This window comes from Oncorhynchus masou, chromosome 5 (genome assembly GCF_036934945.1).
Source record: "Oncorhynchus masou masou isolate Uvic2021 chromosome 5, UVic_Omas_1.1, whole genome shotgun sequence".
NCBI classification, from domain to species: domain Eukaryota; kingdom Metazoa; phylum Chordata; class Actinopteri; order Salmoniformes; family Salmonidae; genus Oncorhynchus; species Oncorhynchus masou.
Genome location: NC_088216.1, coordinates 26,791,086 through 26,809,747, shown reverse-complemented (window position 1 = coordinate 26,809,747; position 18,662 = coordinate 26,791,086). Strand labels below are relative to the sequence as shown.

Sequence of the window (18,662 nt, the reverse complement as noted above, 5' to 3'; positions counted from 1 at the left end):
TCAACAGGAAACGATCCAAAGCACACTGCTAGAGAAATACTGGAGTAGAAAATAGATGTCCTTGAGCGGCTCAGTCCCTTAATCTCATCAAAAATCTGTGGAAAGACCTCAAAATTGCAGTCCACCATTCCACAACCTGACACAGCTTGAGGCATTTTGCAAGGAGGAATGGGAAAATACTGCTTTATTACAGTGTGCAAAGTTAGAGTTGAAAATACTACTGGCTGTAATAGCTGCCAGAGGTGGTTCAACCAAGTATTGACCTAGGGATGAATACATAAAAATGAACTGTCATTTATTTTATTGTTTACCGTGTGTGTGGGAGGGGGGGGGGCTCTGAATAATGTGACTCACAAATAAAAGTTCAATCAAATGCATCAAAATCCAAGGCTGTGAGACTTGAATGTGAAAGTGAAGGGGGCCATATACTGTAATTAAAACATTCTAAAGTGCATACAATACAGCAACTCTGCTGGTTCAGCCTTAGAAGCCTAATGACCACCAGATGCATATGAGTTTTATTTTACCGAATGTCTATCCCGCATTTTCTGTTCCATACACGTGCTTTGCTTTTCAACTAGCTATTCGGAGTCTGTGTGTACTTCCATTTGTACCGCTGCACGGTAAACCAACACAGGAGTTAAATATTGACCTCACGTGGTACACAGAACGCACCACAGCCTAGTGCGGCTCCCCCAACATAGCATTGCGGACTGCTTCTTTGACAATTAATGACTTCCACCTGAATGCAAAGAGTCTATGCCTTATGTCCACCAGATGCATCAAAGTACTTTTTCGCAGCACTGTACCTTACTATAAGAAAAGAGAAGCCCTACATGCAAAGCAGAACTGGTGCAGAATTAGTTTAAATAATTACATTTTCCACATGAGAATAAGAATCAGTTGAGTGTAATAACATTCCATTGGTCACTCAGCAAATAAGAGGAAATGTAGTCGGCAGCAGTGGAGGAAGAGGGCAACGGTTAGTTGTTACTAGTTAACTAATTGTTCCAATATGTTACTTTCTGCTTTAATACTTTCTAATACTTTCTACTTTCTGCTTTTTTTAACCTTAAATAATCAATGTACATTTTATTCTGTAAAAAAACATCAACATGCCTCATCTAAGAAAATCCCTAAACAATTCTCACCAAGACAGACTAGGCTGACAATTCAGTAACATTAGCTGTTGCTAAGTAATGATATCAATGGGAGGAACACATTTTATCAAATGGAGTTAAGGAGGGTTGTGTGCGCGCGTAATTGTTTTCTTGCATTTTACACAATCATGTTTGCAATTAATTGCTGTTCTGATCTGTTAGCAGGAAAATACACTAGAGCAAAAGCATTCATATGAAGGCCAAGTGTTTGTGTAAGTCTTGGTGTGTAGTCCATTGACCGACAGTGCATACAATATGAGCCATAGTCCAAATGCAGTTACTGTCTGAAGGGAGATGATGTGGGGTCAAAAGTCTTAAAGGTCTTTCAGTGTTTTTTTGTCACCCACGTTGTCACTTTTGCCACCTCATTTGTCCAGAACGTCGCTGTGGTTGTACATCAGTGTTACGTCGAATGATCCGTACCATCGCTTGGATTGGAAGGTTGTGAACGCCGGGGGTATCCACCTGGACCCGACTTCTACCTGAATTCCTGGAGGGAATGAGATGCTCTCCTGCAGCCTCCTGAGAGTTGGAGTCCTGTGGGGAAGGCTGTGGCCTGAGTCCTGCAGGGCTGGACAGTCCAACAGCAGGACCGGACAGTCCAGCAGCAGGACCTGATGTTCTCTCAGAGGGGGAGGCCAGAGGGACAGACGGCTGATGATTGAGTGAGGGGCGAGGAAGAGGGGCAAGGTCTTCAAAGGAGCACACCACATCCCGGGCAAAGGTGGACCGTGGTAGGGTGATATCAGCCTGGCAAGGGTCACCAAGTGGCACGTAAGGCACTAATGGAATCACCAACAGCTCATCCCTCAGAAGGCAATCCTCCCGCTCACTCTCTGGCTCCTCGCGCTCACTCTCCGGCTCCTCAACCACCTCCTGGCTCTGCTGTCCTGTGGAAGTAGATCCTCTGGTGATTTTGTCTTCACTGGAACACAGGCCATCACCTCCTGATAGGGGTCACAACAGATCTGACACACTTCCAACAGTAACGGACACAATCCTGAATATATTTTGATACACACCAAGAGTCAAAAAAATTCTAAATATTTTAGCAGAAGTAGGTGAGAGAAAATAAATATAAAAAACATCACGTCTCATCCAAGATGGCGTAGCAGTCAGATGTCTGTCATGTTCATGTACATATACACACACACACACACACACACATTATTTTTGTATACATTTTAAATATTTTTTTACATCAATTTCAACATACTCTCCTGCAACCCACCTCACCCAATGTGGTATGGATCTGCTATTTTCTATACTTTAGAACCGGAACCCCCAACAGAAGTTAGCTAGCTAACTAGTTACTAGCTAGTAGTCAGTTAGCCACTGCTAGCGGTCATCAGCTAACCTCAGCCCGGTCAATTCCTGCCAGTCTGCACAGTGCGATTCAACCCAGAGCATATTGGACTGCTTATTCTCTCCCACATCTCCGGATTCCTACCGCAAGCTCTGAACCTTTACACTGGATCATCGCAGCTAGCTAGCTGCTATCAGAGTGGCTACTCCTGGCTAACGTCTCTGTCCCGGAGCAAGCAAGCGCTCGCCTCGTGCTAAGCCCATCTCCCAGCTAGCTGAACAGGTTTATCAGCCACTTCTTGGGCTACAATACCCATTTTGCCAATTGGCCTGTTCCCACTTTACTGCTTACACGGATCAGTAAGAAAAAAAGTGCTTTCCTCACCATCTGAAATAAGCATTCAAAAAATGTAGAACCACTCCAGACCTGATTGCCCTTAACCAGCACAAAAACATTCTGTGGCGTACAGCATTAGCATTGAATAGCCCCCGCGATATGCAACTTTTCAGGGAAGTTAGGAACCAATATACACAGGCAGTTAGGAAATCAAAGGCTAGCTTTTTCAAACAGAAATTTGCATCCTGTAGCACAAACTCCAAAAGGTTCTGGGACACTAAAGTCCATGGCGAATAAGAGTGCAGTGGGCAGCTGGGAGGAAGTGCTAGGCTAGGAAACTCTGTCACCACCGATAAATAATTGAAAATTTCGAGAAGCATTTTTCTACAGCTGGCCATGCTTTCCACTTGGCAGCACCCACCACAGCAACTTGCCCAAGCCTCCCCAATTTCTCCTTCACCCAAATCCAGATCTCTGAGACCTGCAAAATCTGGACCCCTACAAATCAGCTGGGCTAGACAATCTGGACCCTCTCTAAAATTATCCACCGCAATTGCAACCCCTATTAATAGCCTGTTCAACCTCTTTCGTATCGTCTGAGATGCCCAAAGATTGGAAAGCTGCCGCGGTCATCCCCCCTCTTCAAAGGGGGAGACACTCTAGATCCAAACTGTTACAGACCTATATCTATCCTACCCTGCCTTTCTAAGGTCTTTGAAAGCAAAGGTAAACAGATCACCGACCATTTCAAATCCCACCGTACCTTACCGCTATGCAATCTGGTTTCAGAGCTGGTTGTGGGTGCACCTCAGCCACGCTCAAGGTCCTAAACGATATCATAACCGCCATCGATAAGAGACAATACTGTGCAGCCGTATTCATCGACCTGGCTAAGGCTTTTTCGACTCTGTCAATCACCACATTCTTATCGGCAGACTCAACAGCCTTGGTTTCTCAAATGACTGCCTCGCCTGGTTCACCAACCACTTCTCAGATAGAGTTCAGTGTGTCAAATCGGAGGGCCTGTTGACCGGACCTCTGGCAGTCTCTATGGGGTGCCACAGGGTTCAATTATTGGGCCGACTTGTCTCTGTATACATCAATGATGTCACTCTTGCTGCTGGTGATTCTCTGATCCACCTCTACTCAGACAACACCATTCTGAACTCTTCTGTCCCTTCTTTGGACACTGTGTTAACAAACCTTCAGATGAGCTTCAATGCCATACAACTGCTCTAAAATGTAAGTAAAACTAAATGCATGCTCTTCAACCGATTGCTGCTCGCACCTGCCCGCCCGTCTAGCATCACTACTCTAGACGGTTCTGACGTAGAATATGTGGACAACTACAAATAACTAGGTGTCTAGTTAGACTAAACTCTCCTTCCAGACTCACATTAAGCATCTCCAATCCAAAATTAAATCTAGAATCGGCCTCCTATTTCGCAACAAAAGCATCCTTCACTCATGCTGCAAATCATACCCTCGTAAAACCGACTATCCTACCGATCCTTGACTTCGGCGATGTAATTTACAAAACAGCCTCCAACACTCTACTTAGCAAATTGGATGCAGTCTATCACAGTGCCATCACTACCCACCACTGCGACCTGTATGCTCTCATTGGCTGGCCCTCGCTTCATATTCGGTCACCAAACCCACTGGCTTCAGGTCATCTACAAGTCTTTACTAGGTAAAGCCCCACCTTATCTCAGCTCACTGGTCACCATAGCAGCACCCACCCGTAGCACGTGCTCCAGCAGGTATATTTCACTGGTCACCCCCAAAGCCAATTCCTCTTTTGGCCACCTTTCCTTCCAGCTGCCAATGACTGGAACGAATTGCAAAAATCACTGAAGCTGGAGACCCATATCTCCTTCACTAACTTTAGGCATCAGCTGTCAGAGCAGCTTACATATCATTACACCTGTACATAGCCCATTCAAGTACCTCATCCTCATATTGTTTGCACCCCAGTATCTCTGCTTGCACATTCTTCATCTGCACATCTATCACTCCAGTGTTTAATTGCTGAATTAAACTTCCGGTTCCGGGTTGGAGCGAGCGGTCGCATCTACACTTCGGTCCGCAGGTAGTATAACTTTTCATTACATTTTCATTACATTTTCATTACATTTCATTATAGTACAACGGTTTGATTTGTCTAATCTTAGCAATTTCTTCTTAGCTAGCTACATAGCCGTCTTTGTATCAAAGATAATTGCGTAATTATCGTATTTCGTCGTCCTTACGTAGTCTACACTGCTATCTGCCCAACAGCTAGCTATCGTCCACCGTCTACTAGCACTGTAGGAACTATTACACTCAACTGAACGACTGAACGACTCGATTAGTGTAGTGTTAGCTAGCTACATAGTTGTCTTTGCTGTCTTCGTATCCAAGATAATTGTGTAGTTTAGAGTGTGTAGACTTAGAGTGATTATCTTAATTTACCGAGGTTAGCTAGCCAGCTATTTGTCGTCCTTAACGTAGGAGCTACTGCTAGCTAGCTAGCCAACAGCTAGCCAACGTCTACCGAATTGAACTTCAACTACCCGGTCAACATTCCGCTTCGCTCCACAGGTAGTATCACATTTTCATTTCACTTCATTACAGTACAACGGTTTGATTTGTTTGATCGTAGCTAGCTAGCTACATAGCCGTCTTTGTATCTAAGACAATTGTGTAGTCTAGAGCGATTTTCTAGGTTAGCTAGCCAGCTATTGTCGTTCTTTTAACGTAACGTTACGTAATCAACACTGCTAGCTAGCCAGCTAGCCCCCGAATAGCAGCACTGTAGAAACTATTACACTCGACGGAACGACTTGATTAGTGTAGTGTCAACAACGCAGCCACTGCCAGCTAGCCTACAAAGTCAACAACGCACCCACTGCCAGCTAGCCTACTCCAGCAGTACTGTATCATTTCAATCTTTTTAGTCAATAAGATTCTTGCTACGTAAGCTTAACTTTCTGAACATTCGAGACGTGTAGTCCACTTGTCATTCCAATCTCCTTTGCATTAGCGTAGCCTCTTCTGTAGCCTGTCAACTATGTGTCTATCTATCCCTGTTCTCTCCTCTCTGCACGGACCATACAAACGCTCCACACCGCGTGGCCGCGGCCACCCTAATCTGGTGGTCCCAGCGCGCACGACCCACGTGGAGTTCCAGGTCTCCGGTAGCCTCTGGAACTGCCGATCTGCGGCCAACAAGGCAGAGTTCATCTCAGCCTATGCCTCCCTCCAGTCCCTCGACTTCTTGGCACTGACGGAAACATGGATCACCACAGATAACACTGCTACTCCTACTGCTCTCTCTTCGTCCGCCCACGTGTGTTCTCGCACACCCCGAGAGCTTCTGGTCAGCGGGGTGGTGGCACCGGGATCCTCATCTCTCCCAAGTGGTCATTCTCTCTTTCTCCCCTTACCCATCTGTCTATCGCCTCCTTTGAATTCCATGCTGTCACAGTTACCAGCCCTTTCAAGCTTAACATCCTTATCATTTATCGCCCTCCAGGTTCCCTCGGAGAGTTCATCAATGAGCTTGATGCCTTGATAAGCTCCTTTCCTGAGGACGGCTCACCTCTCACAGTCCTGGGTGACTTTAACCTCCCCACGTCTACCTTTGACTCATTCCTCTCTGCCTCCTTCTTTCCACTCCTCTCCTCTTTTGACCTCACCCTCTCACCTTCCCCCCTACTCACAAGGCAGGCAATACGCTCGACCTCATCTTTACTAGATGCTGTTCTTCCACTAACCTCATTGCAACTCCCCTCCAAGTCTCCGACCACTACCTTGTATCCTTTTCCCTCTCGCTCTCATCCAACACTTCCCACACTGCCCCTACTCGGATGGTATCGCGCCGTCCCAACCTTCGCGCTCTCTCCCCCGCTACTCTCTCCTCTTCCATCCTATCATCTCTTCCCTCTGCTCATACCTTCTCCAACCTATCTCCTGATTCTGCCTCCTCAACCCTCCTCTCTTCCCTTTCTGCATCCTTTGACTCTCCATGTCCCCTATCCTCCAGGCCGGCTCGGTCCTCCCCTCCCGCTCCGTGGCTCGACGACTCATTGCGAGCTCACAGAACAGTGCTCCGGGCAGCCGAGCGGAAATGGAGGAAAACTCGCCTCCCTGCGGACCTGGCATCCTTTCACTCCCTCCTCTCTACATTTTCCTCCTCTGTCTCTGCTGCTAAAGCCACTTTCTTCCACTCTAAATTCCAAGCATCTGCCTCTAACCCTAGGAAGCTCTTTGCCACCTTCTCCTCCCTCCTGAATCCTCCTCCCCCCTCCTCCCTCTCTGCAGATGACTTCGTCAACCATTTTGAAAAGAAGGTCGACGACATCCGATCCTCGTTTGCTAAGTCAAACGACACCGCTGGTTCTGCTCACACTGCCCTACCCTGTGCTCTGACCTCTTTCTCCCCTCTCTCTCCAGATGAAATCTCGCTTCTTGTGACGGCCGGCCGCCCAACAACCTGCCCGCTTGACCCTATCCCCTCCTCTCTTCTCCAGACCATTTCCGGAGACCTTCTCCCTTACCTCACCTCGCTCATCAACTCATCCCTGACCGCTGGCTACGTCCCTTCCGTCTTCAAGAGAGCGAGAGTTGCGCCCCTTCTGAAAACCTACACTCGATCCCTCCGATGTCAACAACTACAGACCAGTATCCCTTCTTTCTTCTCTCTCCAAAACTCTTGAACGTGCCATCCTTGGCCAGCTCTCCCGCTATCTCTCTCAGAATGACCTTCTTGATCCAAATCAGTCAGGTTTCAAGACTAGTCATTCAACTGAGACTGCTCTTCTCTGTATCACGGAGGCGCTCCGCACTGCTAAAGCTAACTCTCTCTCCTCTGCTCTCATCCTTCTAGACCTATCGGCTGCCTTCGATACTGTGAACCATCAGATCCTCCTCTCCACCCTCTCCGAGTTGGGCATCTCCGGCGCGGCCCACGCTTGGATTGCGTCCTACCTGACAGGTCGCTCCTACCAGGTGGCGTGGCGAGAATCTGTCTCCTCACCACGCGCTCTCACCACTGGTGTCCCCCAGGGCTCTGTTCTAGGCCCTCTCCTATTCTCGCTATACACCAAGTCACTTGGCTCTGTCATAACCTCACATGGTCTCTCCTATCATTGCTATGCAGACGACACACAATTAATCTTCTCCTTTCCCCCTTCTGATGACCAGGTGGCGAATCGCATCTCTGCATGTCTGGCAGACATATCAGTGTGGATGACAGATCACCACCTCAAGCTGAACCTCGGCAAGACGGAGCTGCTCTTCCTCCCGGGGAAGGACTGCCCGTTCCATGATCTCGCCATCACGGTTGACAACTCCATTGTGTCCTCCTCCCAGAGCGCTAAGAACCTTGGCGTGATCCTGGACAACACCCTGTCGTTCTCAACTAACATCAAGGCGGTGGCCCGTTCCTGTAGGTTCATGCTCTACAACATCCGCAGAGTACGACCCTGCCTCACACAGGAAGCGGCGCAGGTCCTAATCCAGGCACTTGTCATCTCCCGTCTGGATTACTGCAACTCGCTGTTGGCTGGGCTCCCTGCCTGTGCCATTAAACCCCTACAACTCATCCAGAACGCCGCAGCCCGTCTGGTGTTCAACCTTCCCAAGTTCTCTCACGTCACCCCGCTCCTCCGCTCTCTCCACTGGCTTCCAGTTGAAGCTCGCATCCGCTACAAGACCATGGTGCTTGCCTACGGAGCTGTGAGGGGAACGGCACCGCAGTACCTCCAGGCTCTGATCAGGCCCTACACCCAAACAAGGGCACTGCGTTCATCCACCTCTGGCCTGCTCGCCTCCCTACCACTGAGGAAGTACAGTTCCCGCTCAGCCCAGTCAAAACTGTTCGCTGCTCTGGCCCCCCAATGGTGGAACAAACTCCCTCACGACGCCAGGACAGCGGAGTCAATCACCACCTTCCGGAGACACCTGAAACCCCACCTCTTCAAGGAATACCTAGGATAGGATAAAGTAATCCTTCTCCCCCCCCCTTAAATGATTTAGAGGCACTATTGTAAAGTGGCTGTTCCAATGGATGTCAGAAGGTGAATTCACCAATTTGTAAGTCGCTCTGGATAAGAGCGTCTGCTAAATGACTTAAATGTAATGTAAATGAATTGTAATTACTTCGCCACTACGGCCTATTTATTGCCTTACCTCCCTAATCTTACCTCATTTGCACATGCGGCATATAGTTTTCTATTGTGTTATTGACTGTATGTTTATCCCATGTGTAACTCTGTGTTGTTTGTGTCACACTTTGTTTTATCTTGGCCAGGTCACAGTTGTAAATGAGAACTTGTTCTCAACTGGCCTACCTGGTTAAATAAAGGTGAAATAAAATAAAAAACTATGCAAACTTACAATACAAATGCACTACTTGTAGCATGATGTGTCCGACTGTACCTGGATCTTTGCAGCTGTTACTGATCGCCTGCTCCCCCTCATGGCGGCATGGGCTCAGGCGTAGGAAGAGGGTCCTCAGAACAGAATGGGTTGTGGATGGCTCGAGGACAAGAAGTGGTGATGAAATGTCAGTAATATAGTTGCATTTCCCGCAAAGGGACATTTTAAAGTATTGTATTGAGTAAAGCAGGCCCTTACCGGTGAGCGGTGTTGGGTCTGGCACCTCCGGTTTAGGCTCAACTATTGGGGGATAAGGCCGGGTCTGTGTTGGAGGGTCAGGGAGGGTGGTCTGGCTGATGGGTTTTCCCACTGGCTTCTGAGTCTCAAGCATAGCCTCAACTGAATCAGAAGCTGGTCTATTACAACCAGTGAAATTTCTAGGGGGATGTGGTTGGGTCTGTGTTGGATTTGCCGGAAGTGGAGGTCTGTGTGAGGGGGCCGGCAAAGAGGCTACGGAATGGTTTTTCCATGGACTTCTGGGACTCACTGACAGCCTCAACGGAGAATGTCCGTCTCCTGCAGACTGGGAGAGGCTCAGAAGACCGAGTGGGGTCTGGGGGACCAATTGCAGTTCTGGGGGGATTTGGTTGCATCTGTCTGGGAGGTTTGTCTGGCTGATGGGGCCTGCAAAGAGGCTAAGGAAGGGTTTTTCCATGGGCTTGTTAGAAGCTGGTGCCTTACAACCTGGGGAGTTTTGAGAGTGTGCGGGAGGGTCGAGAGTGGTCTGGCTGATGATTCCTGCAAAAAGGCTGCAGAAGGGGTTTTCCACAGGCTTCTCGGGCTCAAGCACAGACGTAACATAATACGAAGCCGGCCTTTTACAGCCTGCATGAGGCGCAGAATCTGAAGGACCAAATATAGCGCTAGGGGAATCTGGTTGGGTCTGTGTGGGAGGTTGGGGAGATTTCTGGCTGATGGGGCCTGCAAAGAGGCTGCTGAAGGATGGTTTCAAAGGTTTAGGAGATCCAAGCACAGCTTTAGATGAATAGTAAGCCGGCCTCTTATAGACTGAAGGAGGATCAGGGGGCCGAATGGAGTCTGGAGGATTTAATGTAGTGCTAGGACGATCTAGTTGGGTCTGTATATCAGGGTGGCGAGAGAACTGGGTGATGGGGCCTGCAACGAGGCTGCGGACGGGGTTATCCACAGGCTTGTGGGACTTTAGAACAGCCTTAACTGAATACGAAGCTAGTCCCTTACATCCTGGGGTGTTGATGGGTGAATTAGCAGAGTTCTGTATGAGAGGTGTAGTGGAGGTCTGGCTGATCGTGCCTGCAAAGAGACTGCAAAAGGGGTTTTTCACTGGCTTCTGGGCCGTAGAGAAAGCCTCAACTGAATAAGAAGCCTGCCTCTTATTTAGACGAGGATCAGACAAACTAATTGGGTCTGGAGAAACTAATGTAGTGCTGGGGGGATCTGATTGGATCTGTGTGGAGAGTGTGAAGGGTTTTTCTTCAGGCTTCTGGAATCCAAGCACAGCTTCAACTGAATAAGGAACATTTCTCTTGCTGCATATAGAGTTTAGGGGTGGATCACGAGGGTGGCTAGAGTCTGGAGGAACTAATGTAGTTGTGGGGGGATCTGGTTGGGTCTGTGAGGTCTGGCTGATAGAGGCTGCAAAGAAGCTCCGGAAGGGTTTATCCAGGGGCCTATGGGACCCAAGCACAGCCTCAACTGAATAAGAAACCGGTTCCTTAAAGCCAGAGTTTTGGGGAGGATCAGGAGACCAAACGGACGCTGTAGGAGGGGCAATTTCTTTCTCCACGACCTCAGCTGACACTTCATTCTGATACACGGTGGTACATTCCTCAGCATGTGGCTCAGAGGGGCATGAGCTGTTGTAAAAGTTTGGCCTGAAATCCAGACAAATGTAGCCAATCAATAAAACACTAGTGAATAACGTTGATTTACTATCAAGTGTAAAATGTAACGCTCAACCACATACATACACTACTATGCTAATACACCACTGTGTTGCGGGGGGCTTACTATTCTAATACACCACTGTGGTTCGGGGGGCTAACTATGCTTACTATTCTAATACTGTGGTGTGTGGGCTAGTAAAAGAAGGACAATACTCATTCGTGGGGACATTTCTCAGGTTCCGATGAGGACTTAAGCTATTATAAGCTTAGGGTTACAATTAGGATTAAGGGTTAGGGAAAATGAATGACAATACATTTTCGGTCCCCACAAGGACAGTAAAAGAAACATGTGCGCGTGCACTCGTATTCTTAACCTAAGAGGATTCAGGAATATGTCAATGCCAGGCTTTGTCTCCTCAGCTGTCGCCGACTCCTTTGTGGCCACTGGCTCCTCCATGCTGATTGACTTGTCGTTTTTAGCCAGTTCCTCAATGTCCTTGTCCCTCTTCAATGCCTGCATAGGAGACATAAGCCCTAGTTAGTAGATAATGGTAACAGGGAGCACCAATATGTCAGTCTGTGTAAGAGCAGGAGTGTCTCTCAGGGTAGACAGTTACTGACTGCCTCCAGTAGCTGTTTGGTTAGCTCAGTCAGGGGTTCATGGGAAAACCTGCACTGGTCTCCTTGGTAGCACTTCTCTTAAGTATGGAAGCACTTGCAGGGGAAACCTCTGTGGGTACTTGGTCAAGGAAATAAAGACAAAACATCTGCAGCTACCCCTACGGCAGCCATTTTGTTGTTAAGTTAGTATTTTGTGATCAAATTTGAAGTTTTTCACAAAATATAACAAGAGGTAGGACAGATACACAAGGAAACAGTACTAAAAACAGAGTACAGTCATTTCCCCCCTCACCCACCCAGTGGCAACCAATACATAAGGGACATTTAGAATAAGCTGAGAAAAGGATATTGTGCATGTATATGCAGCTCTCTCCTTTCGAACAGGATCCCTGGACGTAGAATTTACACACTTCGTTGATCGAGTAGTTGACATCCAGAGCATGTTCTAGCTGGCAGTCATCACCCTGCAAAACAAAAAAAGTTGGGGTCTCTATAAAAATGGTCAGGCCAGTGACAGTATTTACTGTAAAAGAAGTCAACAAAACATACCTGACTATCATTTGAATATATTGGGTTTAGGTTCAAGACAAGTGCCCATTAATATTGTTACAATTTCTAATAATAAAATACAGAAACCTGCCTTTATGCACTTTCCCCTGAGGAAATGTCGACAGATTAACCTTCCGTCAATCTCCAAAGCATTCTGGTCTTTGAATTCCTTTGTCATGTTCTTCTTCCCCTTTCCAGTCAAAGTTTCCTGGAAGAGGTTGAAATCAGCTGTGAAAATGTACATTAGACTGAAATCACTGACTTGGGAACCTTAGCTGTAACCGAGCACATCGTAAAGCTACAAATTACATTCCTATGGATATTGACAAGGAAATAAGCATGATTTCATTTTGAATTACCAGTGTTAAACGTACATCATTTGGGAACTGTCGGCCACCTCTAAGTGACCGGTCAGTGCCTCGCTTTGACCAATCACCTCTTCTGAGAAAACCACCCCTCTTGTCATAGCCCTGGCCTCTATTGCTCCACTCTCCGCCCCTGTTGGAACCACCTGCGCCCCTGTTGGAGAAGTCTCTGGGCTGGTTAGTTCCGCGTCTACCCATTCCGGTAAAATCCCCACCCCTCCTGGCAGAGTTTCCCCCTCTGCCTCTGGCTGTCAAGTCTCTGCTGCTGGGGCTCCCATCGCTGCTTCTTCTGCTCCCGTCCTATCTTCTCGTTTACACCTTGAACATCCTTGTTCTGATCAGGATCTGTGGAAAAAGTTAAATGAAATTAATATCCTACACACCTTTTAAAGTCTGAATGCATTGCTAATAGTAAAGGGTTAATCCATAAAAACCCACCCTTCTCTGTAGCATGACCTGGGGATGCACCCTCCTTGCTATCACTGTAGAAGTCCAGGTCTCTTCGGAAGTCAAAGCCTGGTTGCTCGAAATCACACTTCACCATGTTGTAGTCTCGGGCCACAGAGTCAAAGTCTTTATAAGATTGTGTTGGGCATTTATGGAGCTTACTTTTCTTGGCCTGACCACACTGCTCCTGCAGAAAAATACAAAAAGGGTAACGTTATAACACAAAATCAAAAGGGGCAATACCAAATGGTAATGGTTTGTGGCCTATTTCTATACTAACTTTTTAATCTACAGTAGGGCTCGCCAACCACGTTGATGGAGAGCTACCGTCCTGTAGGTTGTCAGGACGGTAGCTCTCCTGGCGTAATCTGGCGCAGCTCAATCTAATAATTATCTGGTTGATAAACTGAATCAGGTTGGTTACAACTGGGATAGGAGCGAAAACCTACAGGAGAGTATCGCTCCAGGAACAGGTTTGGAGAGGCCTGATCTACAGTTATGTGGTATGCAATTCGCCTAGTAGTACAAAGCTCTACACAAACGCAAGATAGGCACATGTTAGTTAGGCTTATGTCAATGTTTAGCAAAAAACTTCTCCATTCTGAATTTGCCTATTCAGCATCTGTTTAGTACATGACACATTCACCTGTTGGTCCCCTTTTTTCCTCTTCTGGGGCCACTCTGCTGACACCTTTGCAATGGCCACTTTCTGGACTGGGCATCCCTTTCGTTCACCTCCAGTTTAACTGGTTACAGTTGCCTTTCATCCCTTTGAAATCTGAGAAAAATTGGATACAATCAATTCTCACAGTTGGCTATGTACTCCAATTTAAAGCTGAAACACATGACTATGTTAGTTAGCTAGTTACATTAATCCAGCATAGAATGAGAGACAGTAGAAATAATGACTACTTGTATTATAGTTGCTTACCTTTCTCTCGGCTCACAAGGCGCCGTGTCAAATTCTTTGTTTGGAAGACTTGAAAAAAAGGCTGGTGAATGCCATGTTGCTGACATACACTGTTGTGTCGGGTAGGCATTCTCGTCTCCTCAAAATAAAAATGAGTGGTTATTAATTCATGACCACTACAAAATGTGTCTAGGCCATAGTTATATATTGCAGTTGCTAGCCAGGTAGCTTGCTAACGTGCACCTGCACCCCACTATCTTGACGCTCGCTCACTTCACTTGCAAACGGTTCGTCTTGTTAGATGAGCGAACAGCACAAACATGTTTCCATGACAAGTACTCCCAAAATATAATTTCGATTACGAAGCCAGTGCTATCACCAAACAAACAACTCACCAGAGAACGACATTACGTTTTCCTTGCTTACTTCCGAGCACGTGTGCACTACGTCGCCGCCTACCTGCCATTGCGTTCCTTCGGAAGTAGTACTTATCGAAGTGCACGTTATACAGCACGATAACATGTTGAAAGATAATTATCAGTCGTATTCATGACACCATTAGGTCTCTGGGCCAAGCTTTGCCTATGTTATCTTTGAATTTGTTGAATAAGTAATGTCTAGTAATGCAGTGCATTGATTATTTTTCTAACCATCATTTGTGTGAAGTACAATTAGTAGGTTGACTGTTTCATGCCACAATCACCAGTCTATTGTTATAGTCAAAATTGGTGACAGATCATCAGTCTTTATAGGACCATAGTGTTTTGACTGAGACCAATATAATTACAATGAAGCACATTAACATTACTAACAGATAAATATAGCACACCTTGGGCACCTTTAAAACATAAATACAATCTAGATAGGAGCTGACCTTCGTTCCTCCACAGTGGAGGCTGTCCCGGTGTCGAGCTCAAAGTCCAGGTCTGGGTGCCGGTTGACAGGACAGAGTGAGTTGTCTCGTTCCCTCTCTCTCTGTGTTTGTGCTTCTCTCATTCCTCCAGCTGAACTCTGTGGATCATCAACGCTGTGTCCCTAGCTGTCCCTTCGCTTCTCTGAACCTCAATATGACACACTGGGCCTCCCTTGCTCTCCTTCTGGTTTTGGGCCTCTCCATCCAGGGGACCCTCTCCCAGGACGCTGAGGAACCTGCACCAGTGGACCCAAGCCAGGCCCCTGTCGACCCCTCCCAGGCAGAGGATGAGGACGAGTGGGGACTGAACTCCGTTAGGGGAGGATTTGAAGCCGTCAATGGATACTTTGACTCCATGCTGGAGCTTATGGGCGGACGCGATGGAGTGTGCCAGTACCGCTGTCGATATGGTAAGAACATGACCAAGTCCTCTGGCTAGCCTATCATACATGTATCATATGCGTGGCATGCCAACGATAGTCAGAGGAGTTAGCTAAACAAGTCCATCTAGATCTAGACCAGGCTTGTGATTAGTTAGCCGAGATAATCTGTTTTGTACAGACCGCTTCCATGTGATCCTAAATTCAAATTGTGTAATGATTATCCAGCAGGTAGAGATCCATTATAGATTAGGGAGATGGTACACAATGAAGATAAACATGGACATTAAGGTTTTCTGAAGTCTTAACATATCCTCATGTTAAAGCCATTCAAACTCTTAAATGCAAGAATGCCGTATAACTGATGAGGGAGAGTTTATACCAGGAATTCATTTTACATTACTAATAACCTTTATCACCTCACATCTGATAATGCACCTTAGTCAGTGGACTATGAGCAAGGAGAGATAGCTGGCAGAGGTAAAGTGTGAAGTAGTCAGCGAGTCACAGCTCGGCTGTAGTCTTCACCATTGATATCATATGTCCATGGACTTTACCTGTATTGACCATGGACCCTGTTTTGGTTACCACCATTTATGAACTGATAATCTTCCACAACAACGTCTGTTGTCTGACATAACTTACGGACATCCAACCTCCCATTGGGCACACACTGGTTGAATCAACATCATGTCAATGAAATTACGTTGAACCAATGTGGATTAGACTTTGAATTGACATCTGTGCCCAGTGGGCTGCCTTTGCTGAGTTGGTCAATCAAGTGTGAATGGCGATCAAGGTTGGGTTCCGTTCCATTTCAAGTCAATTCAGTCAATTTATGAAGTAAACGGAAATTCCAGTTCCCATTTTCCTCATTAGAATTTAAAAACATAAGTGGAATTCAAATATTCCTCATGGCATTTCTTGAATTGAACTCTAACATTCTTTCTACCTCAGGTAAAGCTGCTCTTCCTCGCCCTGACTACCAGATGCAGGAGCCCAACGGATGCAGCTCCTACTTCCTAGGCCTTCCGGTACCCAATAGTGTATGCATATATAGATGATTGGAAACACACGCACACACACTTTAATGCTCAGTGAAACATTTCAACAATCAAGTCTTTTTATAGAATGCAAATCAAAATAGTACATTGGTCATACAACTCCAATAATATACAGATTGAACAGTGCACATACACCGAGTGTACAAAACATCAGGAACACTGACCAGGTGAACTCTATGATCCCTTATTGTCACTTGCTAAATCCACTTTAATCAATGTAGATGAAGGGGAAGAGACAGGTGCCTCAAGACAATTGAGCTATGGATTGTTAGTGAGTGCTATTCAGACAGCGAATGGGCAAGACAAAAGATTTAAGTGCCTTTGAACAGGGTATGGTACTAAGTGCCTGGCGCACTGGTCTGAGTGCGTCAAGAACTGCAATGCTGCCGGGTTTTTAAACGCTCAACAGTTTCCTGTGTGTATCAAGAATAGTCCACCACCCAAAGGACATCCAGCCAGCTTGAGCATTGGAGTCATCATGGGCCAGCATCCCCATGGAATGCTTTCGACACCTTGTGGAGTCCATGCCCGACAAATGGATGCTGTTTTGAGGGCAAAAGGTGGTGCAACTCAATATTAGGAAGGTGTTCTTAATGTTTTGTACACTCAGTGTATAACACCATCATAGCACGCATGCACACACACTCACCACACTTGTCCTGTTCCATCAAGGTTGATCTGGGTATCCCTGCCATGACTAAGTGCTGCAACCAGCTGGATATGTGTTACGACACCTGCGGCTCCAACAAGTACCGCTGCGACTCCAAGTTCCGCTGGTGTCTCCACAGCATCTGCTCTGACCTCAAGAAGAGCCTGGGCTTCATGTCAAAGGTCGAAGGTCAGTCAACCTGATGCAGTGTACATGGAAAGTTCCACAGTCTGAAAAGTGTAGAAGCCGTCAAGCCCTTGATTCCTCAACTCCCTCTCAAAGTCCAGTGCAAGAGGCGCCAATGCCCCTCCCCTCAAACTTTCTCCAATGAACTTTGAGGGGGTGCAAGGAATTAAGGAAAAATCAAAGATTTGACAGCTTGTACACTTTCATACAGAGCCACAGATTACACCTACAGTCCTATACCTGAACTTTATAGCACTTTCATCAGCCGTATTGATATTTTGCTCAAGATGTTTAAATAGGCCAGTAATTATTGCTCATCCCCATGTCCCTCTTTACCTTCTAGCCTGTGAGACGGTAGCTGACACCCTGTTCAACACAGTCTGGACTCTGGGCTGCAGGCCCTACATGAATAGCCAGAGGGAAGCCTGCCTCTGTGAAGGAGAGGAGAGGGATGAGCTTTAAATTAGGGTTATAGACATACACACACACTTGCATATATATGCACACAACACATGCACAGCTTCCTATTCACCAAGTTATATGGGATACGTCACTCCAAATGACTGCTGGAGATGCGACTTGGCTATTTGTGTAATTTATTTGGTGTGTTTTACTTGGTTTTGTTTAACAGAACAAGTGCTGTATATATGCAATAATTGTTGGGTTTATTTTTTAAATCTGCAAAAAAACATGTACTACAATACAATCTTGTATTTGTCTTCTTGAGTTGTGGAAAATCTGAGAATGCCATGTGCTTCAGACTGCATCTCTTCCTGAAAACAGGGGAACACAGAATGCACACAAATATACTGTACATGAACTTACAAAGATGACTGCCACACATTTTCTATTAAGTTCAAATGTGTTTTGTCTCGCCATAACTTAATTCATGATTTAAAAAAATATTAGCCCCATTACGTAGAAATTATACATTACTCCACTCTTAGTCCTGAGATACAAAGTGAAACAGGACAGGTTCTATAGAAATAGAATCTCGGAATTAAAAAGTCAGTTTCCTGGCTTTTATAACTAAAACAACCTTCTGGTACTGCCCATGCCATAATAACATAAAAGCAATCTGAACATACAGTACACTGAAAAAAGCTTCAATATGAATCCTCAAAGGATATGGCCAGAAGACAAATCCTAGGGTAGTATTACTATACTGAACAAAAATGTAATAGCATCATGCAACAATTTCTAAGAGTTCATATAAGGAAATAAGTCAATTGAAATAAATTCATTAGGCCCTAACTTATGGATTTCACATGACTGGGCAGGGGTGTAGCCATGGGTGGGCCTCGGAGGGCACAGGCCCACCCACTTGGCAGCCAGGCCCACCCACATCCAGGCCCAGGCAATCAGAAAGATTTTTTTCCCCACAAAAGGGCTTTATTACAGACAAAAATGCTACACCGCATCCCCCACGTTGTCTGCGGTTGTGAGGCCGGTTGGACTTCCTGCTAAATTCTCTGGCAACAGCTCTGG

General features: G+C 46.3%; 2 protein-coding genes across 8 annotated transcripts; one reads left to right on the top strand and one right to left on the bottom strand.

The window, feature by feature from the left end:
* Positions 1 to 1,961: 1,961 nt before the first annotated feature.
* On the bottom strand, positions 1,962 to 14,947 carry LOC135538771 (mucin-2-like). 6 transcript variants are annotated; one of them, XM_064964689.1, is made up of 12 exons: positions 14,857 to 14,947; positions 14,004 to 14,118; positions 13,719 to 13,850; positions 13,064 to 13,259; positions 12,620 to 12,970; positions 12,352 to 12,468; positions 12,061 to 12,175; positions 11,761 to 11,822; positions 11,465 to 11,604; positions 9,424 to 11,078; positions 9,226 to 9,325; positions 1,979 to 2,107 (listed from the first exon to the last, which is right to left on the bottom strand). In XM_064964689.1, the coding sequence occupies exons 5-11, from the start codon at positions 12,821 to 12,823 to the stop codon at positions 9,264 to 9,266; spliced, it is 2,355 nt and encodes a 784-aa protein (XP_064820761.1). In that variant the 5' UTR covers positions 12,824 to 12,970; positions 13,064 to 13,259; positions 13,719 to 13,850; positions 14,004 to 14,118; positions 14,857 to 14,947; the 3' UTR covers positions 1,979 to 2,107; positions 9,226 to 9,263. The 6 variants fall into 6 exon arrangements, with proteins under 6 accessions (XP_064820779.1, XP_064820761.1, XP_064820769.1 ...); XM_064964697.1 differs by having other exon boundaries at positions 14,004 to 14,121; positions 14,857 to 14,943; XM_064964702.1 differs by lacking the exon at positions 14,857 to 14,947 and adding an exon at positions 14,378 to 14,845.
* A 102-nt stretch (positions 14,948 to 15,049) lies between these two features.
* LOC135538808 (group XIIB secretory phospholipase A2-like protein) lies at positions 15,050 to 17,880 on the top strand. Of its 2 annotated transcripts, none has more exons than XM_064964742.1 (4): positions 15,050 to 15,305; positions 16,233 to 16,309; positions 17,012 to 17,177; positions 17,518 to 17,880. In XM_064964742.1, the coding sequence occupies exons 1-4, from the start codon at positions 15,050 to 15,052 to the stop codon at positions 17,634 to 17,636; spliced, it is 618 nt and encodes a 205-aa protein (XP_064820814.1). In that variant the 3' UTR covers positions 17,637 to 17,880. The 2 variants fall into 2 exon arrangements, with proteins under 2 accessions (XP_064820814.1, XP_064820806.1); XM_064964734.1 differs by having other exon boundaries at positions 16,233 to 16,321.
* Positions 17,881 to 18,662: the final 782 nt, after the last annotated feature.

Coding starts and splice junctions, on each gene's coding strand:
- LOC135538808 (XM_064964734.1), top strand. CDS start 15,050: ATGACACACTGGGCCTCCCTTGCTCTCCTTCTGGTTTTGGGCCTCTCC. Junction 15,306..16,232: donor CCAGTACCGCTGTCGATATG/GTAAGAACATGA, acceptor TTTCTACCTCAG/GTAAAGCTGCTCTTCCTCGC. Junction 16,322..17,011: donor GCCTTCCGGTACCCAATAGT/GTATGCATATAT, acceptor TGTTCCATCAAG/GTTGATCTGGGTATCCCTGC.
- LOC135538771 (XM_064964689.1), bottom strand. CDS start 12,823: ATGGGTAGACGCGGAACTAACCAGCCCAGAGACTTCTCCAACAGGGGC. Junction 12,176..12,351: donor TCAGGGGAAAGTGCATAAAG/GCAGGTTTCTGT, acceptor TTTGTTTTGCAG/GGTGATGACTGCCAGCTAGA. Junction 11,823..12,060: donor GAGCTGCATATACATGCACA/ATATCCTTTTCT, acceptor CCAAGTACCCAC/AGAGGTTTCCCCTGCAAGTG.